The 27,613-nt window shown below is 43.6% G+C and overlaps 1 protein-coding gene across 1 annotated transcript in view; it reads left to right on the top strand.

Annotated features, from left to right (window-relative positions):
* The first annotated feature begins 1,464 nt into the window (after positions 1 to 1,464).
* Positions 1,465 to 27,613, top strand: part of IL2RA (interleukin 2 receptor subunit alpha) — a 53,882-nt gene continuing 27,733 nt past the window's right edge. Inside the window, exon 1 of the mRNA XM_036090064.2 lies at positions 1,465 to 1,757. Coding sequence (XP_035945957.1) covers positions 1,694 to 1,757 — 64 coding nt within the window. The 5' untranslated portion in view covers positions 1,465 to 1,693. The remainder of the gene's footprint in view (positions 1,758 to 27,613) is intronic.

The following is a 27,613-nucleotide window of genomic DNA, read 5'->3' as shown; positions in this document are numbered from 1 at the left end:
AATTTCCTTGTTGGTAGGAAATACCCACTGAAGTATTCAGGGGCAAAGGAACATCGCACTGGCAACTACTCTTACATAGCTTATTGGGAGGAGGTATTTGTATTGTACTTAAAATTTTTTCTGTAAGTTTGTTTCAAAATTATACAATGATAACTCTATCTAGCAAAACTCCACCAAGCTAGAGCTTTTAATCACTGGGACAGACTCTGGGGATAACAGGGATTGCCGCACTAATGCATACGGTTGAAAATGTTTCTAGCAGTGAGGTTAAACCTTCTCTGGAATCTTAAAAAAATAATCTCGTCACACTTTGATAAGCATCTCACTCCCAGGAAGAGATCAGTTGACTATTGTTCTCTTCAAAGTCTGGTACTCAGCTTGGAAACTACTCTTAGTTCATTTGCAGAATTCCAAGGCTCTCTTCAGAGGTAGTTACTTTTCTGAGAGAATGTCAGAGGTGGAGATAATACATATTGGAACCGTGAACTGCTTTAGTTTGCACAGATGGTCTTCCTTTTGCTTGCTTTTGAATATTTTAAAAAATTTTATTTTACTATAACTAGATGATTGCTAATGGACATGAATTTCCAGATAGTAAAACATAGTCAACCATTTCATGAAAAGCAGAAGATAACTCTGATAATTAAACAAGGAAGAAAGATTTAATTTTGCAAAAAAAAAAAAAAAAAAAGTCCAAAGTTTAAAACCAAAGCCCACTTTTTAAAAAAGATTTTATTTATTTATTAGAGAGAGAGAGCACATGCATGAGAGAGAGTGAGAGAGAGAAAGAGAGAGAGCAGGAGCAGGGGCAGGGGGAGAGGGAGAAGCAGACTCTCTGATAAGCAGGGAGCCCGATGCGGGACTCCATCACAGGACCTTGGGACCACGACCTGAGCCGAAGGCAGACACTTAACCAACTGAGCCACCCACGTGCCCCCAAAGCCCACTTTTAGTATGATCCTTTAAGAGAAAGACAAATCTGGAGGCAAAATATCTTGTAAAATGACAATTCACATTCAAGAACCTGGGCATCATGGTGAAATGATTATAGCCACTCCCAAATATAGATCTCGGGAGACAATTCATGAATTCTGAGTATGGGTCAGTCTTCTGCTTCCTTTTCAATTACCTCAATATTGAAGACCCCGCCATGGTCCCTCCCCCCATCTTGTGTGGCACCTGCTGACTCCTCAGGGAGCAGCAAGTCTGGCGGGGACCTCGATTTCACAGTGATGTCAATTTATGAAATGCTAAATGAGACCACTGCCAAGAAATGCTTGCTCACCCTCTTTCAGCAGCAGGGGAATCTCCCTTCCCTTCTCTGGGTGAAGCTGAAGAAAGGATTCATAAATGAAGTCCAATCCTTCTCACCAGCCCCAGCCCACACCTCCCAGCAATTGAACTTGAAAAAAAACCTGGTTAAAACCACTTCCTATATTTGACAGTAGAGAGGGCTAGGCACAATTTCCTGACTGAACAAAGCAGCCTAATACTTAAAGAGAGCAACTCCAGACTGTTATAGAGACTAGAGGGACCACAGCAAGGTTGACACCCCGAACAGGCTGATATCCTTTCATCTCCCATCCTCCCAGCATGATGTAAATAAGAGGCTGATAGGAAACTCGGCCTTCTGCAAAGAAACACCTTCTCTTCGCTGCCCTCAAGAAGGCAGCTGATCCCACGTGCCAGGAAGATGGAGCCAAGCTTGCTGATGTGGGGAATCTCTACATTCATCACAGTATCTGGCTACATGACAGGTAAGAGGTCATGGGTGCCCTCAGAATCTTGGGAAGGCTAATGGATATTACCTCTTCCCAGCCACAGAATCAGGGGGAGGGCACCTAAGTAGAAAATGCAGACAAAGGGGTTGAATCTCGGGGTCTACCCCTTGTCCATGACCCACCAGGGCCCCATGTTATGCTTCAGTCATCCCTGATCTATAAACAGAGCTTGAAATGGTGGGATCTTCTGCCACTCCATCTTTGTTATCTCTGGGGTGAATAGAGTGGCATGATATTTGAATGTTAACAGGATACTAATGAGCAGATTCCTCAAGAAATGTTCTCTTATATTCCAATGGATTCAGTTTTTCACTGCACCAATCAGCTGTAAGATAACACTAAAAATCTACTAGGAATCTCTCTAAGACCAGGGTAATGTCCTGAAATGCTAGTAACCGATATAGGGAACACCGGGATAATTTAAGTTTTGCTTCAAGGATGTATATGCTGTTTTTTACTACCTCAGGAGATAATGCCTAGGATTTTCCTTACATGTGCAATGTTATAGAAATTTTGGAAAGCGTAAGAGTACTCACTTTCAGAACTCTACTTTTTCTTATATTTTCATGTGTATATATGCATGTATACATATGTGTATGTATGTGTGTATATACACACACACACACACATATGCAAATTTTGGATTTCATTCATCCTTTCAAATGGGTTTTGTCAAAGATTTTTTTTTTTTAACAAATAAGAAACCACTAAGTTCTACCTCAAACCACCTTTCCTAATTGAGTGTGAATTTTCTAATAACTTCTTCCCTTGCTTACCAGGAAGACAGATAAGATATCAAAGTCTACAATTTCATAGCCTTAATTTCTAGATGAATAATAATGCTAACTGGCCATAGAAAGATGTGTTAAGTGAAACATGTTGTTGCATATAAGGCGCCTTTTTGCTTACTTGGTGAAGTAACTAGGTTATGTTGAGCTGTGAACTGACCCAGGGGTAGGAATTTCTTCACTATGGAGTTAAAGAAGGTATGATTTCTGGAAGGCTTATAAGAAGATTTCTGTTTCAGCATAATCTTTGCAAAGTGGGAGGACAGTCCAAGTTAAAACAGAAAAGCCTTTACAATATCTCTGGGAAACACATTTCAAGTAAACTTGTGTTATTGCTAGCTACTGGTGACTTATCTGAAGATATGAATGGTCTTGGTGGCAGCGTGGCAAGTGGGAGTATTATGAGGACTCTTCCATTCACTCAGGTCTCCAAAAATCTATTCAATACCTCTTAGTCCCCATCTCGACACTGTAGGAAATATGAAAATGAACAAGACATAGTCTCAATCCTTGAGAGACTTATAACTTAGTAAGGGAGGGAAAGGCATGGGTATCATAACAGTACTACAGATTAGAATTTGATGGGATCTATGTGAGCAGGACTAACAGAGAAGCTTCATGAGAGTAGCATGCAAAAAGAGCACTGAGAGACTAGTAAATTTCCCCCAAGTGGACATTCCAGATAGAAAGGCCCCTATGAGCAAAGACACAGCAGAGGATGAGGGAAGAGCAAGTGGTCTGCTGTGGCCCCAACACTGGATGGGCATGTGGGGACGTTGGGGATCAAGTCTGAAAAGATAGGATGGGGTCAAATGAATGATCCAAGGCCTTAGATAGCAAGTTATAAACTTTAACCTCATTTGGTAGTCAATGAATGACTACTAGAAAATAAAAATGGCCATGACCACTAAAGAGCACCTTCTATGTGCCAGACATGTAAGTCTTATTTTCATCTTCATAACTGCTTCACAGTGTGGATGTCACAAACTCACTGGATGAAGGATCCAAAACTCAGAAGTCACACAGACAGGCACAGAGTTGACGTTCAAACCCAGGGCTCCCTGACTTAGCTCTTTCCATTCATTGCAGACACCTCTATGGAGGTGACTCTGGCATAGAGTGGAGGGAGATCAGGTGCACAGAGATAAGTTGCGAGGCCCCTAAAATTTTAAGTCCAGTCAAGAGGCAAATGAGGACCTGGTGGCCAAAGAGAGTGAAGTGGGTTGAGTTTCTGGGATTAACATATGGTTTAGGAACCACCCCAGGATAAGAAAGAATCTCATCTCAGACCTTTTCCTCCAAGAGAAGGAACCCAGTCTTAAAATAAACAAGACTTTTTATTCCTCAGGGGGGAGAGGTCTCTAACGAAATCAAACAGACTGTCAACAGATGCAATTTCTAGCTGATTCATAAGGCAGATTTTCATTCTGAAAATTTCCAAAGCCACCAGTTAAAATTGTGATGGGTTGCAGAGGATGTATTAGTCAACTTAGGTGTTTTTAGTCTCTATATTACTGGGTCCTGGGATGTGGTTAAAAAGAGAATTCTGATGTTACCAACATGGCACGTTAGTGAAGGCACCTTTCTCAGAATTGTGGAAATTCTGAAAGTTTATCTATGCTTTGATCATCTTTCTTTCATTCTAGGAATTCTGTGATCAAATCTTCATCCCCTAGATTCAAAAAAAAAAAAGGAAAGAAAGAAAGAAAGAAAGAAAGAAAGAAAGAAAGAAAGAAAGAAAAAGAAAAACCCAAAACGTGGAAACCCATTAAGATGATATTTTTGTCTAATTATCCCTTCTTGTAAAGACTACTGCCCACACTGGAATTTCCCATCTTCAGGTTTGTCATTAAAACCCAAAATGTTTAACTCTCCACATTTAATCATTCCATTTCTTTAGATCCCAAAGTGTTGTTACCATGGTTAACTTTGATCATCTTCAAGATATACCTTGGAGAGACAGGGCTTTGGTAAGCTTAGGGAATACCTCATAGATCAGTTGCTACTTTCTTTAAAACAGCATGTTTTAAATAGGCAGTGCTGTATGTCACCTGTACATATGCTCCATTTTAGATTTGAGCAAACCAAGGCACACAAAAAAGTGATTTCACTCATGGTCAGTTAGAGGTGCTAGTAAAGAACTATTGTTGACCCCTACAACTCTACCACTTGACCCCACTCATCTCAAAGAGAAGTATTCTTAGATTTCTTTGGCTAAGTCTTGAGCATTCTGGATACTTCTCTGCTATGTCTTGTGGAAGTCATTCCTGTAATAGAGTCACCCTTGAGCCAGGCTATCCCTCAACATGGTGGCCATTCAAGTGAATTTCCTTGCTCCCCTCATTGCCCAGAGGCCAGTAGAAACTTCAAAAATTAAGAGTTCCCTTAGAAAGTAGGGTCTGTCACCTGAGATCAGTGAAGAGAAGAATTAGGAGAAAACTGAACTTTGAAAGTGGGCCAAGGCACCTCCTAACAAACATTGTTGGAGGATGGAAGATAAGACATGTGAAGAGCATGACTTTTGACAAATTGCTCTCCCTCCCTGGGCCTCGGTTTCTCTCTGTAAAATGAGAAGGTTGATAGAGATGATTTTGAGACTTGTTTTGTCAAAAATTCTGAAAAGGAAAGAAAATAAGCTCTGCTTGAAAGGCATTTTCAAGCTGGGGTATTTTCAGATGAAAAAGTTTCCAGACTGAAGACATATACACAGGGTCTGGGTTAAAGAGACATTTAAGTGGCGGAGTACCAAAGCCCAACATCTCATTGCAGGTTATTTCCAACTCTTGAAAGGTACTCCACTGCACTCAGACATGACCCACTGCTTCCGTACATGCTGCAGTTGTAAGCATCAAGGCCAAAACACCACTGAGAGCTGGTGAGGTGTTCTGCTGCTTGTTTGCTTCCTCAGGGAATCTTCGCCTTCAAACAATTTCCTTGTTCCTCACAGAAGAGGTCCTACACGAGTGGGAACCTGTTTCTCTACTCTTTATTGCTGGCCATTTCCTGTGAGAAAAGGAAAGGTCTTCATTCAATTGATTGCTTCAAAAGTTATAAGCCTTCCATCCCTGAAAATGTTCAAATAGAGGCTGTCTGGCCACTTCTGGGGGATGCCATCAAGGGGTGCCCATGCTGGATGGGAAGAGGGACAGGGTGGCCTTCTGGCCTCTTTCCAACCATCCACGTTGGTTCTCCTCTGCCTCCTTCCAATATGTTTTACTTCCCCTTCTAGAAAATGAAATTAAGAATATGTGATTTTCACATTTTTCAAATCCAAGATCACACACGAGTGCAGATTTTTGGCTCTAGGAGAGAAAGCACAGTCCACTGTCTGCCCCCTGCCCCAAACTCTGACAGTGGCGAGAAACAGAAAAGGAAGATGACTGAGACTGGGCAAGGGGAAGCCTCTGAAAAGGTAAAACTTGAACCATAGGTTTGTGTTCGGCAAACTTCCAGTTAGCCAGACATTCGGAGTAAAAAGTTCCTCCATCCCTTTCCTCTCCACAGAGTCAAGGGCTCCCTTTCTCTGGAAGTGGTTGAGCGAAGCCTCAATGAGGGGTTGTCAAACATGGGTGGAGAGATTTCCCAAACCAGGCAGGAGGCTGAAGTGAGAGCCTCTGATCCCTTTGGACTTAGAATCTGTGACTGCTTCTCTCCGGGCTGACAATGCGTGCCACGCTGGCAACAGTCTGTGGCCCACCGCGGGGGCCCTCAAAAGCTCTCGGGGGGTCTCTAAACTTCCTGAGATCCTCATCTCTTGTTCAGCTCTTCATCTAGGCAGGTGTCAGGTGAGGAAAGCTCAAAGACCCTTAAATACCTTCCTCTTTCCCTGTCTTCCTAATAATTTCTTAAGGAAGTTCTTCTTTGGCGGAGTCAGCCAATGCCCCAGGTAGCATCAAGGGGAAAAAAAAAACAGCCCAGAGAACCTCATTGCGTAAAGATCAACTCATTTGTCACTCTTATACACAGAGCCTGAACATCTCAACAGGGAGAACAATGTGATAGCAAGAATCCATCTAGCTTTTTGGTTCTTAATCTTTTTTGAGTGGTGAGTCCTTGAGAAAATTTGATGAGCTCTAACTGTCTCCTCAGAAAAATGTACACAGACACAAAATCTGGAGTATAATTCTCTGGGTTGTAGCCTCCCTGTAAACCAGGGTCACCCAGTAAGACCTCTGAACTGTTCTTTACCATCTTAACACTTATAGTCATGAACAGAGAGAATGAGACACAGAAAGTTACCCTCCCTGGGAAGAGATCTGTAGTTGGCTTGGCAAAGGCAACTTAAGAGGCATGGTTGTACCTAGGGAGGACAGCAAGAAAATGACAAACCAAAAACACTAGGCAAGCAAGGAAAGTGGAGAACCAGGACTAGAATCCCGGCCTCTTAAATTCCAGTCTAATATTCCTGCATGTCTTTACATGGACTCTCAGTGATACACATCCATCCATCCATCTGCACGTTAGCATCACCAAGATGAAAGAGAGGGTGGTCCTTGCCCTCAAGCTGCTCATGGGGATGAAACATCTGCTGAGCAGTTCCTTTTAGAAGACAGCTGAAGGAGAGCCAACAGTGTCTGCCGATGAGTCAATGCCCATCGCTGAACCCCCACCAGGCTTTCAAATAAGTCACCCACTTAGGGGCAAACAATAATGCAGTCATCTCTAGGTATTTTAGGTATTTTCCTCTCTAAGATTACTCAGATAGTTTTTGGCTATTTGACTTATTTTATGGTTCCTCTCGGATTTGCATCCATCAATAAGAGAACACAAGTCTCACTGGGAAATGTATTTACAGCAGTGGTTCCCAGTGTGTATCTGGGATGCTTTAACAAATGATATCCAAGCCCCACCCAAGACCAATTAAGACCAGTTAGGGTAGACTCTCTGGGGATGAGAACTGGACATAACAATAATTTTTTTCTAAGTTCCTTAAGAGATTTTAGGACACAGTTAGGATTGAAATCCACAGAATGATGACTCCCATGGTTGGTCTGATTCCATTATTTCATTTCTATTCACTCAGAATAGGTGCCTTAATGCAGTACTTCCCAAAATTTAATGTATTTACAAATCACCAGGGAATACTGTTATGTAGCAGATTCTGATTCAGGATCTCTGGGGTGGGGATTGAGATTCTGGTTTCAAACAGGCTCCCGTATGAGGCCCATGTTATTGGTGCATGGACCCCATTTTGAGTAGCAAGGCTACCATGTGAGAGAGGAAACACACATTGTGTCTACCCACACAGAACTTGTAACTAAAATGGGAAAACCAATTTGGGAAAGACACAAGATCAAATATCACAAAGTAGTACATGGCAAAGTCCACGCATGCCCTAGCGATCCGAATGGGGGGGGGGGTAATACGCTTCCTGGAGAGTCTGGAAAGGCTTCTCAGCGAACATGGTCCTAGGACATAATGACTATCAGGACATGGGGTGGAGGATAGTATTTTCTAATGATTTTGGCTAAAGTTGTATACATGGATCATGCTTTGTGAGTAACAGACTGAAAACTGAGGAGTTTATGAGGGCAATGAAATAGATGGCCCATATTTCATGTATAAACCAAAGCTTTTGTGTGTGTGCTGAGCAAAATGAGACTCAAGTGACTGGTTGTTCTCTGAGGAAAACATACTTTTGCTCAGACAAAAAGCACCTGAGTCCTCCCCTCATTTTCATCCTCTAGGCGTCTACACATGTCAATGGTGTCTGGTGGATTTCCTTCACATGATGAATCATTGGATCGGCATCACCAGTACCATACGAAATCCCTGATAACAGTCAGGAAGTCCGGGGTCTAATTTCCCTACATCCAAATTTTGCCCCTGACCTGGCTGCAGCTAACCACGTACCATGAGGCTAGATTCTAGGAGCTTCCCTCCTGACAACCCATCCCTATGCCCCCATGCACCCAATCCTTGGGGCTTTTGATCAGCAACTCAACTCCATGCCGGATATCCTGCAAACAGGACCATTTCAGACAATAGAAAACTCTAAGGCACCGAAGTGTGGGTGGCGACCTCACTGGGAAGATAAAGGGAAGGAGTTAGGTGCCGATCAGAGCTCTGTGCCTCTAAGCAGGCCTGCGCCAGGGTGGGAGGCGGGAGGCAGATTAGTCAGACGTGCTTTTCGGGCTCGTCTTCTCTCCAAGTTCCCCACCTGTCTCTTGCCATATGCAGTGAGAAAGTAAGCTGGTGCCGGGAGACTAGGAGCAATTGAGTGCATTTTCCCAAAAGCAGAAGAAAGAGCAGTAGGTTTCTAAAGAATAAAAAGGAAGCTCTAAAGAGGCAATTGGTTCCTTTCCCCTGAAGAGCAGAGAGAATCGCCCCATCTCCAGTAAGCCCGGCCGCCTATGGCGGGAGAGAAACAGGTGAGCGAAACCGTAAGCTGGGAACTGGGAACAGAGGGCCACTGAAGGCAAGCCAGCCCATGAATCCTCATGCCAATGCTTGCTGCCTGCTTGCAGGCTGATTTGCTTTCAGCCTTGTTCCGAGAAACTTTTTCAACAGGAATCATAATGACAAGCGCTAATATTCATGGCCTGCATGCACTCCTTCAGGTATAATGGGAAGGCAGAGTGTCACTTCAGTTAACGCTCAAAATCAGGTAGGCCTCCTTATTCTCCCCATTTTACACCTGGTACATTGAGGCTCACAGAGGTTAAGTTGCCCAGCGTAATACAGCTAGGGAACAGCTAGGATTTGAGACTGAATTTTTTACTATTCTTCTAAACTGCTGCTAAGGTCATAAATTCATGTGCCGTATTAATAAGGAAGTTGAAATACGTGTCTCTGAGGTATGTCCTGCCGCTCCTGTGGTTGTATAAATCCCCGTGTCTGTGCTCCCCAAATCCAAACCCCGATGCCGCGAAGCTGCCCCTGCATCTGCTCAAGGGCCCGAATTGACCTCTCAAGTCTCATCGCTTCCTTGGAGTCTTAAGTTCTCTGAATCCTGCTGTTCCCCTCCCGTGTTCTTTCCACCACCACCCCCCGCCCCCCCGCCCCTAAGAGCAGCTTCAAGTGCCTTTCTCGCTTTTGACTCTGCTTCAAAGAAAGCGCTTCAGTGGAGCCGAGTCTGCCCCAGCCGCCCACAAAACAAGAGGAAATTCTGAGCACCTTCAGGCATGAGTCAACCCCACCATGTTCAGGAATCTCTGCCCACAGCATCCCCCACTCTTCTCTGCTTGGGCCTGAAATAGATACCTTCTTTAGAAGCCTTGCTGCTTTTGGTCTTCTCAGCAATAAAAAAACAAGGCGAGGGTAAGGTGTATGCCCCCGAGGCGTGATAGTGGGAGTTTTCTCGGCTGTGGAGTTTTTCAGAGTTTAGCAAACATTGCCGCCAAGGTACAGTGGATAGACGGGTGGAAGAGGGAAGGGGTGGGGTGGCTGGGGCCAGCCTCGTCTGTGGCAGGGCTTTTAGTTACATGTTCATTCCTTCGTGTATTAATCATTCGGCGAGTCATTATGGAGCAACTACTGTGGGTCAGACACAGGGTTAGAGATGAATGTGGCAGCCCGGTTCCTGGGCCTCCGGGAACTCCTCACCCAGCAGGAGAGAAATAGCTTGCAGAGATAATTACAACACACGGTAAGGTCTAAGATCTAAGTGTGAAGGAAGAGCGGATGGGCCACAGACGTTCCTCCTTATTGCGAGCCCGGTCACGAACCGCCTCCCGTTTACACTAACAGGAAGGAGCGCTGAGAGCATTGTGTTGTCATTATTAATTACTAAAATTATTACAACCAAACACCACGGATGTCGAATTACACTACTATTCGAATCATACAGACAGAGGATTTGCAGACGCTCTCTTTTGCTCAAGAAACTCCTTAATGGAGAAAACGGAAACATTTCAGGTGGGGGTACTGACATTCCTTTAAGAATAAACTGATTGCTCCCACAGCCCCCAAGTATTTGCGAAGCAGCACATAGAGACCCTCACTGGCCAACCCCCTGCACCCCCAACTGTGTGTGAGCAAGTCCCCAGCCCTAGATGTCCGGAAAGCAGGTGCCGCTCCAGGAAAGAGAGGAACAGCACCTGATCCCTACTTAAAAGCAAAGCAACAGTGTTTTTGTGTTTTTTTGTTCATTTCAAAATGAAATGAGCCCCCGTGGAGCGAACTGGCCCCTCTCCTCAGACAGAGAAAGATCAGTTTATGACGATACCAAGTAAAGGGCGTAGGAATCATTTCTAAGAGTTTTGCTTGAAGCCCTGAAACTTAAGTTGACGTCAGCTTCTTCCTGTCTGGGAGCTTGGTGAGTTTCCCGGGAGTTTTGGGGGCGCTGACTTGGCAGGAGACGACGCACCTGACAGCTGTCCTGGCCGCTGTGGCTTCCCCGCCGTGAGGCCGGCCAGAGCCCTGAACCCAGCTGAGCAGCCGTGTGGTATCTTGCTTCCGGCCCCTGTGGTAGTGACACCTCTGTTCAGAGCCTGATTTAGAATAAAAGGACCTTTGTAAAGAGAAAACTCCTCATTTTAAGTGGAAAGCAAAACAAACAACTACCAAAAAAAAAAACACCTTTGTAAAATGAAAGGCAGTTCCCTCAGACACCCCGCTAATGCCTGGGGGAGCACAGAGACCGCAAAGGGTAAGCATATCAGCTCACTTCCATCCCTGTGCCGTAGAGTTCACTTTGGGGCTTTCACTGACTGTCACCGCCTTTCACCCGGCAGCCTGTCAGTTTCACTTTCCGACTCCCAGGGCCTCCAGCCTGAGCTCGCCGCGGGCGCGTGCCACCGAGCCCCGCGGGGCTGCAGACTCCACACCCACCATCCCAGGTTCCCTCACAGCAGCCCCGCCAGATGGGCACCACTATCATCCCCATTCCACAGATGAGGCATCCAAAGTGTTGAGGCAGTAACTCACGTGGCCGAGAAAGTGACCGAGCTGGGCTATCTGCTCCATCCCCGTATAAAGGAAGCAAGCTGTCGACAGGTGTCATTGAGTCCCAGGGGCTTCTTAGGCAAGCCTTCAAGTCTCTCATTTTAAGTCCTCTTTCATCCATCCCCAGATTAAGTCCCCTGAAAGTGACTTTCATGATGCCTTGTCCCTGACCCAAGAGCTCAAATCCTTCCCTGCTGCCTCTGGGACCCGGTCCGTTTCCTCTGCCTGGTGTCCAAGATTCTGTCTACCTGGGACCATCTGCATGTCCTCTGCTCACAGGACCCCCCAGCTTCACGCATCCCAGCCAGCAGTTCTGACCTGCAAACACAACTTCCTCACCTGTGGTTCCAAAGCTCGGCCCCTAGGGGCACCTCCCCTCTTACTGGAATAATCTTCCACGTCTCCTCTGCCTGCTTGGCATTCTTCCCAATTGCAAAGCATCTTGGGAGAGCAGAAAGGGCTCATGACTTCGGGAGTCTACAGGCTTGAATTCAAAGACTCGCTTGGACTTGTGTGACTCTATTTCCCTTCAGAACAACTGGTGGGTGCCATTCTCTGCAGGCACAAGCAAGGGGATGGGCATCGGACTGACACAGGGTGGTAGGCACTGGGCGAAGAAACAGCAGGGTGCTGTGGGAGTGCAGAGGACTGTCACAAAACCAGACAGTAGGGTCCAGAAGGCTTCCTAGAGAAAAACGTTGAGGGAGGCCTGCAGGGGAGGCAGGGGTCAGGAAGACGGGAACTGAGCTGTAAGCACAGCACGAGCAAGGCCAAAGACAAAAGACACAGTGAGCTCTGAGAGCTGCACACACTTCCAGCAGACTGGAGAGTTCAGGCGGGCAGCGGAGGGGGAGATTTCTGAGGCTGGGCATGAGCTATGACACAGAGCTTTGCCAAGTACGGGGCTCTGGACCGTATCCTGCAACGAACAGGATACTACAGAGTGGTGTCAGGCAAGGGAGAGACACGATCTGTGCTTTTGACAGTCTAGGTAAGAGTTGATGGCAGGTGGGTTCTTTAAACCTCCGAGGGCCTCAGTGGGTATAAATGTGGGTATAAAATGGGAACAACAGGGGCGCCTGGCTGACGCAGTCACTGGAGTGAGCGACTCTTGATCTTGGGGTTGTACGTTCGAGCCCCACGTTGGTGTCGAGATTCCTTTAAAAAATAAAATCCTTAATAAAATGAAATGGGAATATCACACCCCCGTCCTGGGTGGCTGCAAGGCTTGCAAGACAGCCTGCCTAAAGTAACCAGGATATAGCAGGTGCTTGATAAACATGACTTGCTGGACTCCTAATCTGCATAGTCCAAGGCCCAGCATGAACTCTACGGCCTTCCCCCTGGATATCTCACAGGCTTCTCAGACTCGACACACACAGAACTGTCCCCCTGGGCCTGCTCTCTGTCCTCTGTTTCCTGTTTCAGTGAAGGGCACCCCCATCCTCCCCCACTTGATTCCAGCCCTCACCATCTCTCCATGCTCCCTCTCAACACCCCCACCAAGACGCCTGCCAGGGCCTTCCCACAACGCGGGTCCGATGCGGGACGAGGGCAGCGGGAGGTCAGAGGCTCCAGCCAAGACACGGAGGGAGGAGATGCAGGAGGGGTTATGAGCACCCACTCGCGTCAGTCCAAATGCTGGCTTTGTCATCAGCCTGCTGTGCGACTCTGGGAAGGTCACGGAGCCATGCGCCTCATTCCTACTGTCTATAAAATGGAGACAGTAACTACTTACCTAATAATTAATTATTAAGTGGTGTTATTTATAATCCTATTAATACTATAGTATTTTATATATCGTAATTATTTATTACATACTTATATATTTGATTATATTTTAATTATAATAATATAAAATAATAGTTGTGTTAATTATCACTAATATTGGTAATAGCCTACTTCGTAGCTGGCTGGAGGGATGCGGGAAGTGCACAGGTATAAAGTGCCTAGAACAGTATCGGGCATGCAGTAACTCTGAGACAAAGTGTGCACCATCAATGCATGCGAGCAGATGGACAGAGAGGGTCTTCAAGCCCCCTTTGAGCCCCGATGATCTGCCGCTGACTAAATACTTGCCCTAGAGCACAGTGAAAAGTAGTATCTCCTCAACGCTGTGCTGACTAAGCCGTTTAACCTCCCCGCGGGACAGCAAGCTCGTGACCTGCATCCAGTCCGTTCCTGAGCAGCACCGAGGCATTGTTCAAGCCAAGGAAGAAGGTGTATCCAGTTCATGCTTTCATTACCACATCCTTGATGAGTCCCATTTGTCACTTTGCAGCACAAAGCAATTCCCAGTGAATCATGGTAATGGTCTTTAAGTTCCTACGTCCTTGAAAAATGCAGCCACCTCGGGTTTAAATTCGGCAAGAAGCCTGATACTCATGCCCACTGCAGGATCATCACCTGTGATTACGTCCTGTGATCGCTGACTTTGAGGTATCTGTTGAAAAGAATAGCATCTGCTCACTGAAAGGATCAGAGACTGTGGTTTTGTGTGTTAACTAGGAATTTATGGAAGGCACGAATGGTGTAGAGCCGACACTGGACAGGGAGCTCTAGGGAACGTGGAAGGCTGTACTTCTTTCAGCGCTGGCTGAGCCCATAGACTGAACTCAGCTAAAGCCACTAAGTGGAGTTTGCTTTTCCGAGGCCAGTTTCTCAAGCACAGGTGAGGGCTTTTGGTATAATTTAATGGACAGTCTTAACCTCCTCCCTGTGCTGTGTGGTCCACCCCGTCATCCCACCCACACTGAAATGTCCTGTCCTTCTGTCTGTGGGGTAGCACCTGTCAACACGTGGATTTGGGGAACACTTCTAGGCTGCTGTTTGTTGATACTAACCCGGACATGAGCAAGGCACAGTAGACAAGCAGATCGGGCTGCTGCCAAAGCACCAAGAACCCCGGGACCTAAAGAAGCACTTCCCCCTTCAGTTAGTTTGTGACCTGCATTTCCATGTGTGGATCGTCATGCTCTGTGAAATGCATCGTGCGTACGTCAGTCCATTCCGGCCACTATAACAAATACCATAGACTGGCATCTATTGGTCCACAGATCAGGGGCCAGCATGGTGGGATTCGGGTGAGGACTCACCCCGGGGCAGCAGACGACCTTCTCACTGTGTCCTCACATGGTGGAAAGCAGAGAGGAAGCCAGCTCTTCCAAGAGTGCCCTCGTGAGGGCACTCATCCCATCCAAGAGGGCCTCACCCTCATGACCTCGTCACCTCCTTGCACCCTCACATTGGGCAGTAGGGTTTCTCAACATATGAATTTGGGGAGGGGTGCAAATACCCAGTCCAAACAGTATACACAATGTCTTGTTTAAAACTGGAGTGATTCTGGAGAGCAGGAAGGCAGAGTGCCCTCCAAGTGAGGAGGACAAGGGGGACCCCCGGGACACAGGGGTGGCTGCTGGCCACCTTGGATCCAGGGCCATCCGGGCTTCTGAGCATATGGATTCACTGTGCCTGACACAATTAGGACCCGCGTCAGCCCGGCTTGCCCTCGCCTGACACCCAGGCTGGGCTGTGGTTCTCCGGAGAAGCATGTCGTTCCTGAAGGCTCCCTCGCCTCCCTCGTGTCCCGAGACTTTTTCCTCATTCCTTCTTTCTATGTTTCCCTTCTGGTCTTAAGTTTCTACCAGCATCATACTTAACCTGTCTGGTCTTCTTTGAAATCTCAGTGGAAACTCTGTTGCTTTCCAGTTGAAAATCTCGATTCTATTTCGCAGAAGAGTCCCTGCGGCAGACTCTGGATGGGATTCACCGATGTACCATATTTCTACTAAAAATATCATTCCATCCCAAGAAATAGGTTTCAAAGGTTTGAAGAAAAACTGCTTTTAGATTTCAAAGAACAAGAGTATATTGTTTTTCTTATCTGATAAGGCTTTAATTTTCATCAGGTTGACATTCTGTGGTAAGCGTGTGGTTAACTCTTTCATGAACAGAAGCTTGTTGCCAACTGAGAAGGCTCCCGGAGCCAAAGAGAACCACCTCCTGCCCATTTCATTTGCAGAGGCGTTTGAGATCCCCAAACATGTCCCTGTTGATCAGAGACAGCTGCTGGGAAGACTATTTCTGGTTCCCTGCCTCCTTCCTCCCTTCCAAGGTAAACAGAAAGTAACTGGATTCCCACCCCATCCCCGCTTCTTTTTTTTTCCCCCTTGGTAACAAGTGTTCAGGAAGGCACAAGCTGTCCTCCAAAGGGTCTCACCCTGTAAGTCACTCATTCTTGGGTTGTGGGAACTGACCATGTGGCTTGCCAGGTGCAGCCAGACCTCAGAAACAGTGGGTCTGATAACACAATGAGTCACAGATGGTCGGTGCTCCTGACTGTAGGATGTGCCCATCTGCACTGAGATGTTCTCCCTCAGAGCACACGGCCTCCCACTTTGTTCCCCCAGGGACCACGCACATTTTCTTTGATGGCACTCACTCACTCACTTCTTTTAACCCTGTGCCCCCCAAGTTCCCAGCCCTGTGACGCTGAACGTTGTTCCTGCCACGTTCCCTGCTGCATTTATGCCTGCCCAGGGAAGATGGATGTTTGAATGAATGAATGAATGAATGAATGAATGGACAATATTGCCAATACCAATACACCCATGCATTTATTCAGTGCCTCCTGCTGCCCACAGTGATGAAATAATTTAAATAAGTAAAGTTGATGCGGGCAGCCAACAACAACCCGAAATGACTGGAAGTATTTAAACCAAACCGTGGTGATCGGTTGGTGGCGAACAGGAAATGGACTGTGTTTTAACAGATTTGAAATCCATTATAAGCTATGCATGTGAACATAGGTGAGAAGAAGGAAAGTCACAGAGAATTATCATAAACAGTTCTTAGAAGATGAATTCAAAGAAACTCCATTTCCTCATTCTGACACGATCAAGGTTTAAGTAATTAACATTTTAAATATTTTTTTTCCAGTTCACAAAGTAACCTTACACGTTTTATCATTTGGTGCTGAAAACAACACTGCTCGAGGGGTAGTAAGAGCAACAATGAGGATTTGTGGGCATTTTACAGAGTTCAAGAGCCTTCACTCACATTATTTCCACCGACGCATTTCTGTTATTCATACCCTTGCAATTCACACGCCAGCAAAACGTTCGACTCGTAGCCCCCTGAACACAAGAGTCCCTCTGCCAGGGGTACCTCATCTGCTGAACCTGCCAGGTGAACCCTATTTGCCCTTCAAACATGGTATAGTCAATAGCAGCCTTCCTCCTTACCGGGCTCCCAGACAGGGAACAATTCCCCGGCAGGGGCCACCATGTTCGGAGGCCCAGAAGACCAATGAGCACGGCAAAAAGCAATGATTTGGAGTGACTAAGAAGCTCCCACGGTCACGGTTAGTTAATGACCCTGAGGAATCTGCCACCTGCTGATTGATCAGCAGACTCCATCTCCAAACTAGAGCAATGAACTATTGTCCGTACCTCCCAACAAAACCCAGTCCGTGTTCAACAAACCCACTTTCTGGATCCTCCTGAGGTTTGGAATGTGGCAGGAACAACGTTCGAAGTCACAGGGCTGGGAATGGGGTGGGGGGGCGCACAGGGTTAAAGGCTTATTGTCACAACCACAGGTTAATCACAGGGGCGGAGAACATCCTAGAGCTCACCTCCAGGCCATTTACTATGCTCCTAGTGCAATTGGTTCTGTAATTTAGGATGCTTGACTTGGCAACATTTTAAAGACATGTTGGAGGGGTGGAGAGATGGGAGGTGGAGAGGAATAGTAAGAGGCGGCTGCTATGGCAGGTGAGCGGAGTGTGAAGGTCGTGGGCATGAGAGGAGGCGTGTACAGGAGGGATGGCAGAGGCAGAAATCGTAACTCTTGGGAAGTGATTCGATAGGAGGGCAAAGAGGGGGTGGAATTTAAAGAGGATGCTGAAGTGTCACGCTTAGGTGACACAGATGATGGGAATACAAGGATCATGAAAAGAAATAAGGACAAGAAGAGGAAGAGAGGACTGTGCGTTTGCTTTTAACTTTTAATTCTGAGATAACTGTAGCTTCACATGCGGTTGTGAACAATAATATAGGGAGATCCAATACGGCCTTCGTGCACTTTCCCCCATAACCATAGCACAATATCACAATCAGGAAATTGACATTGACACAATCCATCAATCTTATTCAGATTTCACCAATTTGATATGAATAGTGTCTGTGTGTATTTAGTTCCGTGCAACTTTATGAGATGTGACCACCACCGCAGTTAAGATACACAACAGTTCCTATCACAAGCATCTCTCCTTAGCTACCGTTTGTAGCCACAACCATCTGCTTCCTTCCTTCCTAGTCCCTGGCACCATACCATTTCCATCTCTGTATTTTTGTCATTTTAAGAATGCTATGGGATGGAATTATACAAAATGTAACTTTTGAATTTGGATTTTTTTTCACTCAACATAATTCCGTTGAGATCCATCTTTCTGCGTTTCTTAGCTGGCATTTTCGTGTAAAAGAGAGCTTCCTCCCCTCCCCAGCCCCACCCGACACTCTTTTGGTATCTCTATGGATTGCTATCTTTTAAAATAATTTCATCATTTTATTACTCTCATCATGAACTCTTCTGGGTTTACCAGATACACTATCATATAATCTACAAGTAGAGATAGTTTGTATTTCCTTTATTTCCAATTTTTATGCCTCTACATTCTTTTATCTGATTGCATTGGCTAAAACCTCAATGGCAATGTTAAGCAGAAGAAGAAATAGTATCTTTACCTAGAAACAAAGTTTTGAATAGAGTTGAAGCACTGGAGGTGGAAAGGTGAAAGAGCACAGCGTTACGTCTCCACCCGAGCTCAGGGCTGGAGATAGGAATCTGGAAGAGGCAGCAGGGCATCATTGTTAAGAACATAGGCTCTGCGAAATAAGTCAAACAGAGAAAGACATGTATTATATGACCTCACTGATATGAGGAATTCTTAATTGCAGGAAACAAACTGAGGGTTGCTGGAGTGGGGGGTGAGGTGGGAGGGATGGGGTGACTGGGTGATAGACACTGGGGAGGGTATGTGCTCTGGTAAGCGCTGTGAATTGTGCAAGACTGTTGAATCTCAGATCTGTACCTCTGAAACAAATAATGCAATATATGTTAAGAAAAAAAAAAAAGAAGAAGAAGGTAGCAGGAGGGGAAGAATGAAGGGGGGGAATCGGAGGGGTAGACGAACCATGAGAGACGATGGACTCTGAAAAACAAACTGAGGGTTCTAGAGGGGAGGGGGGTGGGAGGATGGGTTAGCCTGGTGATGGGTATTGAGGAGGGCACATTCTGCATGGAGGACTGGGTGTTATGCACAAACAATGAATCATGGAACACTACATCTAAAACTAATGATGTAATGTATGGGGATTAACGTAAGAATAAAAAAATTAAAAAAAAAAAAAAAAAAAGAACATAGGCTCTGAAGCCTAGCTGAGACGCCTAGCTCCTGGGTCCTCTAGCTGTGTGACCTCACTGGGTGACTGCAGGCAGTTTATCAAACCTTTCTGTGTCTCATTTGTAAAATGTCAGGAATAATTATAACAGTTATTTCACCATAGAATTGAATTAGTTAATATATGTAAAGAGATTAGAACAGCTTTTTGAACTTGGTAAGAAATTCAGTAAGCATTAAGTCTTCTTTTATCATGTGGAAGCCCTCAGCACAGAGGTAAGACTTGAAGCAATGAGCCTCCTGAGAATAGAATGGCAAGAGCCAAGGTCAAATCATTGGGAAACTCCTCCATTGAACCCTTCTGAACACTTTTTGGGTCACAGGTTCCTTTACGACTCTTATGAAAGCTATCGCCTTCCTAATCCCAGTCTGAACATGCAAAGAACATCAGACAAATTCCAATAGTGGGGCATCCTCCAAAATACCCAACCAGTATTCCTCAAAGCTGTCAAAGTCATCGAAAACAAGGAAACTGGGAAACTGTCATGTAATCCTCATAGCCAAGAGGAGCTTGAAGGGACATGACAACTCAGTTAAATTTGGAATCCTGGATAGGACCCTGGAATAGGATAAGAACAGTAGGGGAAAACTGAGGGTATCTGAGTAAAGTATAAACTTTAGTTAATAATAAAGTACCCATATTGGTTATTAGTGGTGACAAATGTACACACTAAGATATCCATAATAGGAAAAACTCGGGTCAGAGGATGTATAAAACGAGCGTAAAGTGAGCATTCAGGGAAAGAAAGCCAAGGAGACACAGAACAAGGGGGTCATGATGTTTTACGATACCGTGAATGAAGTTTCAAGGAGTAAGAGCTAAAGGAACCAGATGCTAAAGGAACCAGAGTTAAAGGAACCAAACTTTGAGGCGAACAAGCGTCACTGAAAAAAACATCATTCCAGTGCAAGCCAAAGGCACACTGAACAGTTATGGAGTGAGCGGGAAGGGAGGATGTAGGAACCATGAGCTGCAGGACTCCCATGAGATACTGAATCCCGAGGGAAGGAAATGAAGATTGACTGCTGGGGTGGCTGTAAGTACCTGGGATGCTTCCAGGCTGAGAAGGTGGTGGTGAGACTGGGGATGCCAGAGAGGGGCAGCTGATGGGGCACCGCTCCAGAGGCAGCAGAGAGGAAGTGATCCGAGGCACACCATGTTGGCCTTAGCGAGACCAGGAATGTGGTTTACGTGGAAAGACAGAAGGAAGAGCCTATGACGACTTAAAGGGGACATGATGGGGAAATGGTGAGATACAGAAAGAAAGTTGAGGAAGTTCAGAAATGAGGGGACAAATAAAGAGTAAGTGAGAAGGGGCGATCAAGCTAATACTTCATGTGGACAAACTCTCAGTGTGGCTAAGGTTGGGCAGTAGTAGGAATGCAGAAGTAGCACCGAATCTTCTGATTTCTATTTCACTCCGCACACGCTATTCACTCTTAACTGTTTCCCTATCTATGAGTGAGATGCCATTCCTTTCAAAGGGATGTTATGAAAATCTTGGGTAAACTTAAAAAAAAAATTTGTGTGCCAAAAGATAACATTATAATTTTCCAGCTAGTAAAGCCCAACCCAAGGATCCCCAAATTCTCATAAACTTCACCCAACTATTACAGATAGCCTCTGGTTCCAATGTCCTCCTTCTAGTCTCCCACTGGAGGCAGATGAGCTTAAAGCACTGTGAAATTTGACCAGGGATCTGGGAGGAATTCTTCCCACTCCCTCTTCCAGACGGAGCATCTGAGGTGAGAAGGGGACAGAGTGAGCAGTCAGTGGAACGGGAAGAAGACTCAGGTCTCTGACACCCAGAGCTGACTTGCTTTCCCTCGACACTTAAGGGGTAGACCCAAATAGGACAGCGAGCTCTCAACTCAAAGTCATCGTGCTCAATACCTGACATCTTAAAATGAGGACAAAAATTTCTCTTCTATAAGATGGTCACATGTCTCACCCTACTGACACTCATTTCTGTTGACTGCACCAGCCACTCTCCTTGCCCCGGCTGGATTCCTCCCTGTCATCGCTTCTTTCTCTTCCATTCTCAACCTCTGCAAGTGGTTGTCCAGTGCTATTGATCTTTCCATCTCTCCAGTCTACCTATCCCCTCTGCTCCTTCCCATTCCCAGATTCCTCCTGGCTCTGACCCAGCCTATTGTAGTGATCCCCTAATTCCTTACTCCTCAAAGTGTGATCGGAACAGCGTCAGAAAGCCCTAGGGGAAATGCAGATTCTCAGGCCCTGTCCCAGACCTGCTGGATCAGTATTTGCATTGTAATAAATTTCCCCTGGTGACTCAGATGCACACAGAAGTTTGAGAAGCACTAGCCTAATTAGTCACCCCGCCTCCCACCTCTGTCTGCCCCACTGCTGCGCCCAGCTAACCTCATGTTGTTGTAGACCCATGAGGTCTGAAAAAAGCTACACTTGTTTTTGAGAAGGTGGGGGGTACAGAGGGAGAGAGGGGGAATCTTAAGCAGGCTCCATACCCAGCACAGAGTCTGATGTGGGGATCAATCTCACAACCCAGAGATCATGACCTAAGCTGAAATCAAGAGTCGGACACTTAACCAACCGAGCCATGCCGGCATCCCACCATTGGTACACCTGTTCTTCCTAAAGAATGGATCCAAACACAGTTATCACTTTATATTTTACATTAAAATCATATACCTGTCCTATCTTCTTTACTAAATTATAAAGACCGTGGAGGCAGGGACCACAGCTTAATTTTTTAATTTATCCTCCAGGGTCATAAACACTTAGAAAATAATCATTGGATCAATATTAATTCACATTATTAATCATAAACAGAATGTCATTATCAAATAAAACAAAAGGGAAAAGTGTCAAATATAAATATGCTCTAATAGTAGCTTATACTACATCTTTGTGGTATTCTATATCTTTGTAACTACTTATTTGTAATATTTATTTAATATCTGTTTTAATATAATATCTGTCTAGGCTAAAAGTTGCATGAGAGAAGGGGCCTATCTTCACCATTCACTCTAATCCCCAGGCCTTAGCAAGAGCTCAACACATGCTGGGTGTTGTGTATGGTCTACAACACCACATTATCAATTGTAGAGCAGACAAGTCATATCAATAATGCCCTTCGAAGTTAAAAATAGAACTACCCTATGATCCAGCAATGGCACTACTAGGTATTTACCCAAGGAATACAAAAATACTAATTCAAAGGGATACATGCACCCTGATATTTATAGCAGCATTATCTACAATAGCCAAATTATGGAAGCAGCCCAAGCGTCCATCGTCTGATGAATGGATAAAGAACAGGTGGTGTATTTACACAACGGAATATTACTCAGGCATAAAAAAGATTGAACTCTTGCCATTTGTAATGATGTGGATGGAGCTAGAATGTATAATGATAAGTCAGTCAGAGAAAGACAAATACCATATGATTTCACTCATATGTGGAATTTAAGAAACAAAACAAATGAGCAAAGGGAAAAAGAGAGGCAAACCACAAAACAGACTCTTAACTATAGAGAAAAAACTGATAGTCATCAGAAGGGAGTTGGGGGGTGGGTTAATTAGGGAATGGGGATTAAGGAGTGCACTTGTTGTGATGAGCAAAGGGTGTTGTATGGTAGTGCTGAATTACTATATTGTACACATGAAACCAGTATTACACTGTATGTTAACTAACTGGAATTTAAATAAAAACTTAAAAAATAATAATGTCCTTTGAAAAGTGATACTGTCACAAATCTATAAAAAACTGAATGCTGTTAATCCCTTCTTTCCTGGGTTTCAAAGAGACTTGTGTTTCTTTTTAAAACAACGAAAAGCAATTCATTACCAGAAGGAAAAACTTTTCCTTTTTCCCCCATTTTTTTCTATCACAATGTCTGGGTATGGCTTCTTCCAGGAAAAGATTCCTTAAGTCTTTCTTCTGCAGAGCTGGAGCAAATCATTAGAGACAACCATCCTTTGGTGCTAGAATAGAAAAATCTCTCCTTGTTTTTTGAGCTACTCTTAGTATGCTCTGGACCCCTGTTGATTCTACATAAACCTTTGTTTTGGTTTTCATTTTATCTATTTACTTATTCATTCATTCATTTTACATTAGGATCAAGAGTTGAGTTGAGTTAATAATTAAAATCTATGGTGTGCTGTCCTCATGGGTCTATACAACATGCCTCTCTATTGTTATTTTCCTTCTCTTTATTCTTTATCTATACTTTCATTTTCCCCATAAACACTATCTCTTATGTCCCTATTCAACTTCAACTCCTTCGACTCCCTCAACTATCTCTTCAACTCCTTCAACTCCTCTACTATCACATAAATGTAGAATGTGTGCTTGGAAAAAAAAGTGGATTCTGTTGTTGTTGGAACATTTTTCTATAGTTGTCCATTATATTAACTTTGTTAGTCATGTTTATCAATTTCTGTATATTCTTACTGATTTCTTTGCTTGATCTGCCAATCACAAAGGAAGGCTTTAATAAATCTCTCATGATGGTGGACTAGTAAATTCATTCATGTTCTGTCAATATTTGCCTTATATACTTTAAAGCTATGTTACATATGAGTAAAGAATTTTTGTTTTTTGATGTTTGCTTTGTATATTTTGAAGCCATGTTTTTGGGTGCATCCAAGTGAAGAATTATTATATTTTCCTGTTCGATTGAACTTTTTTACCAAGGTTCTGGATTTCTACTAACACTTTTGCCTCAAAGTCTGATAGTAATTAATGTAATTCTTTTGGATTGTGATTGTCCTTTCTTTTGGGTTGTGATCATACATTCTTTTAGTTCCAAACTTTCAGAGCTCTTATGCTTGAAGCATGTCTCTTATAAACAAACATCATATAAGTTTATTTTTAAAAATTTCTTTTTCTTTAATTGCATTGTTAGTCCATTTACATTGGTTCTCATTGCTGATACATTTGGATTTATTCCCACTATCTTATTTTCTTTGTTCTGATCTTCTCTTTCTATGCATTTTTCCTCCCTTCTTTTGACTTACAGGAGTTTTTATTCAATTCCATTGGTTTTTCTTTACTACTCTGTAAGGTATTCACTTGACTCTATCATTTTAGATACCATTTTCAAAATTTTGACATGAACCGAGATATTACAAAGTCCAAATTTAATCAATAACATAACCTTCCTCCCAAATAATAAATAACCTTTGAATGCTTTAACTCCACTCAGCTTCCTGACTTCCAAGATTTTAATTCCATCTTGATGTCTTTTAGCCCTATAAAATAGACATTTTATTTATTTTATGCAGTCAATATTGGTTTAGATTCACTCACAAGTTTACCTTTACCTTACTCACCATCTCTTCTTGCAACTTATATGTTCCCTCTGGGCTCATTACCTTTATTTATTTTTTTTAATTTAATTTAATTTTATTATGTTATGTTAGTCACCATACATCATTAGTTTTTGATGTAGTGATCCATGATTCATTGTTTTCGTATAACACCCAGTGCTAGAGACTCATTACCTTTCTTTTTGAAGTACAACATTAGAACAGAGTAAGTTGATAGCATCAATCCAAATGCATTAGAGTTATAATCAATGTAAATGGACCAAACTCTGCAGTTAAAAAAATTTAATAGAAATCCAAATGTTGGTTAAAAAAGTTCAACACACCAATAACATGGCTTCAAAATTATACAAAACAAAAATTAATAAAATTGTCAACTTTTTAAGTTTCTCTATCTAGTTCTGCCAAATATCTAATTCATGTTTCTGCTATATTTATATTCAATCCATCTGTTAGGTCCTTTATTTTCAGTTATTTTAACCAATCTCTAGATGTTCTTATTCTTGCCTCATGTTTTCCAAATTCTCCCTCATCCCTTTTAGGATATTAAAAAAATTTTTTTTTCTGCCCTATTGATTCTGCTTTGGCAAGTATAGGCTTCTCAGTTTGTTGTTCTTTCTTTCTTAATGGTGGCATTCCTCATTTGTTTTGTTATTTTCCCCTTTGAGATCACTGTTCCTGGGGATATCAACCCAAATGTCCTAGGAGAAGAGGCAAAGGCTGGGCCCCAGACATGGCCAGCTGGTGAGTTTGGGACTTGAAGGGGGCAAACCTTCAGGCCAGAGAGGTCCATTGCCTCCCCCTCCCCTATTGGCCACACCACTACCCTCACCTTCAGGCAACCTCTCTGAAGACAAGGGCACTGCTCTTCTCCAAGAGCTGTCTTTCTCCATGGTAATCACCTAGCCTCAAAGGAAAGAGCAGGAAGAGAGACTGTCCAGGGACCAGCCAGTCCCCTGTGGCTATTGCTGTCCCTCTTTCCACTCAGCCTTGCTTAACGTTGCCCTGGGGTAAGCCCACTCCCCACTGCTAGAGGTAGCTGGCTGCTGATTTTCTGACTTACAGAGGTGATAGAGAAGGAAGCATATGGGAGAGAAAAGGACAATTAAAATCTCTGACCCCCAAAGGTGGCTTCCTACCCCCCCAATCTTGGCTGCCTCACACCTCCTAATACACAAACAAACAGAAAGAAAGATCCAGCCACTCTCCATCGTGTTTGTGCCAGTTCCTCAGATCTCTTAACACCCCTTTTTCTTCTGTGACCCTCCAGGTTGGGTTTCCATGAGGGAGCCAGAATTCCATGCTACTCTGCTACCATGTCTGGGAGCACAGATCTCTTTAAAAGAGCCAGAGTTGTATTTATATATAATCCACATATATTATAGACAAGTCACCTGAACCAAACACATAATAAAACATAAGAAATTAAAAAAAAAATAACCTGCCATACCTGAATCTTGGAACACATTCTAATCCTGTGCCATTTCCAGCAAATGCAGAAGGATGTGATATTCTAGAAGCTGAGAAATGTAACTAATACTCAGTACATAATAACCTAGTACAGAGGTTCTCAAAGTAGATAGTCTGCAGGCATTTCTTGAAATTGAATAAGTAAGCCTGTCACTTCCAGGAAAACAATTCATAGTATTTATTGTGATAACTTTTGAGGTTTGATAATGACACATGATAAATTTTGATAAAATGATCAAATTTGAGCAAAATTAGAATTTGTATCATCACTGTGACCTTGACCACTTTCTAATACTTAAAGATTTTTCTAATGAGATCAGAGAGGTGACATTAACAAATCTAAATTTTTGAGGGCGCCTGGGTGGCTCAGTTGGTTAAGCGACTGCCTTTGGCTCAGGTCATGATCCTGGAGTCCCAGGATCGAGTCCCACATCAGGCTCCCTGCTCAGCGGGGAGTCTGCTTCTCCCTCTGACCCTCCCCCGTCTCATGCTCTCTCTATCTCATTCTCTCTCTCAAATAAATAAATAAAATCTTTAAAAAAAAAAAACAAATCTAAATTTTTGTTATTGAATAACGAATGTGTTGATATTTAGAAGATCTATGTAACTCAGTGAACCATTTTTTTCCAAATGACTGATGCATGGTACTACAAAATCAGGTATGGGCACAAAGTTCAAAGTTTAAGACAGACCCATGGATTTTAGTCTAATAGATCACTGATCTGCAGCTAACAATGAAGAAACTACCCCCTGTTGAGTTAGTAACAAAGAATATCCATCGTTATCTGAAAAGGCTATTAAAATACTTTTCCAGGGGCGCCTGGGTGGCTCAATCGTTAAGCGTCTGCCTTCGGCTCAGGTCATGATCCCAGGGTCCTGGGATCGGGCCCCGCATCGGGCTCCCTGCTCAGCGGGAAGCCTGCTTCTCCCTCTCCCACTCCCCCTGCTTGTGTTCCCTCTCTCGCTGTGTCTCTCTCTCTCTGTCAAATAAATAAATAAAATCTAAAATAAATAAATAAATAAATAAAATAAAATACTTTTCCGTTTTATAACAGTAAGAGGCTAGGATTTTCTTTATATACTTCAATCAAAACAACATATTGCAGTAGCTTGAATGCAGAAACAAATGTGAGAATCCACCTTCTATTAAGCCAGACAGCTTAAAAGGTTGCAAAAATGTAAAACAATACCACTCTTCTCACTGCTTTCTGTTGCTGTTGTTTTGGAAAATGTAGTCATTTTTTATAAAAATTGTTTGTTAGTGTGATGGCTTGTTATTGTTATTTTAAAATGAATTAATAAATAGGCACTTTTAAACTTTCCATTTTAACTTCTAATATGGTAAATAATGATTGATACAACCCACAAAAACAAAAGCTTCTAGGTCCTCAATAATTTTTAAGAGTGAAAGGGGTCCTGATATAAAAAGACTGGAGAATCACTGCCCTAGTCATATTGGTTGTTTATTTTTTAATTATTTATTTAAATTCAATTTAGTTAACATTAGTATATTATTAGTTTCAGGGGTAGAATTTAGTGATTCATCAGTTGCATACAACACCCAGTGCTCATTACATCCCCTCCTTAATGTCCATCACCCAATTACCCTTCCCCCACCACCTCCCCTCCAGCAACCCTCAGTTTGTTTCCTAGAGTTAAGAGTCTCTTATGGTTTGTCTCCAACTCTGATTTCATCTTGTTTTATTTTTCCCTCCCTTCCCCTATGTTCGTCTGTTTTGTTTCTTAAATTCCACATATGAGTGAAATCATATGGTATTTGTCTTTCTCTGACTGGCTTATTTTGCTTAGCATAATACCCTCTAGTTCCATTCACGTTGTTGCAAATGGCAAGATTTCATTCTTTTTGATGGCTGAGTAATATCCCATTGCATATATGGACCACATCTTCTTTTTC

The sequence above is a fragment of the Halichoerus grypus genome, chromosome 6, assembly GCF_964656455.1.
Source record: "Halichoerus grypus chromosome 6, mHalGry1.hap1.1, whole genome shotgun sequence".
NCBI lineage: Eukaryota > Metazoa > Chordata > Mammalia > Carnivora > Phocidae > Halichoerus > Halichoerus grypus.
Note: the sequence above shows the minus strand (reverse complement) of the source record. Positions and strands in the feature narration are given on the sequence as shown.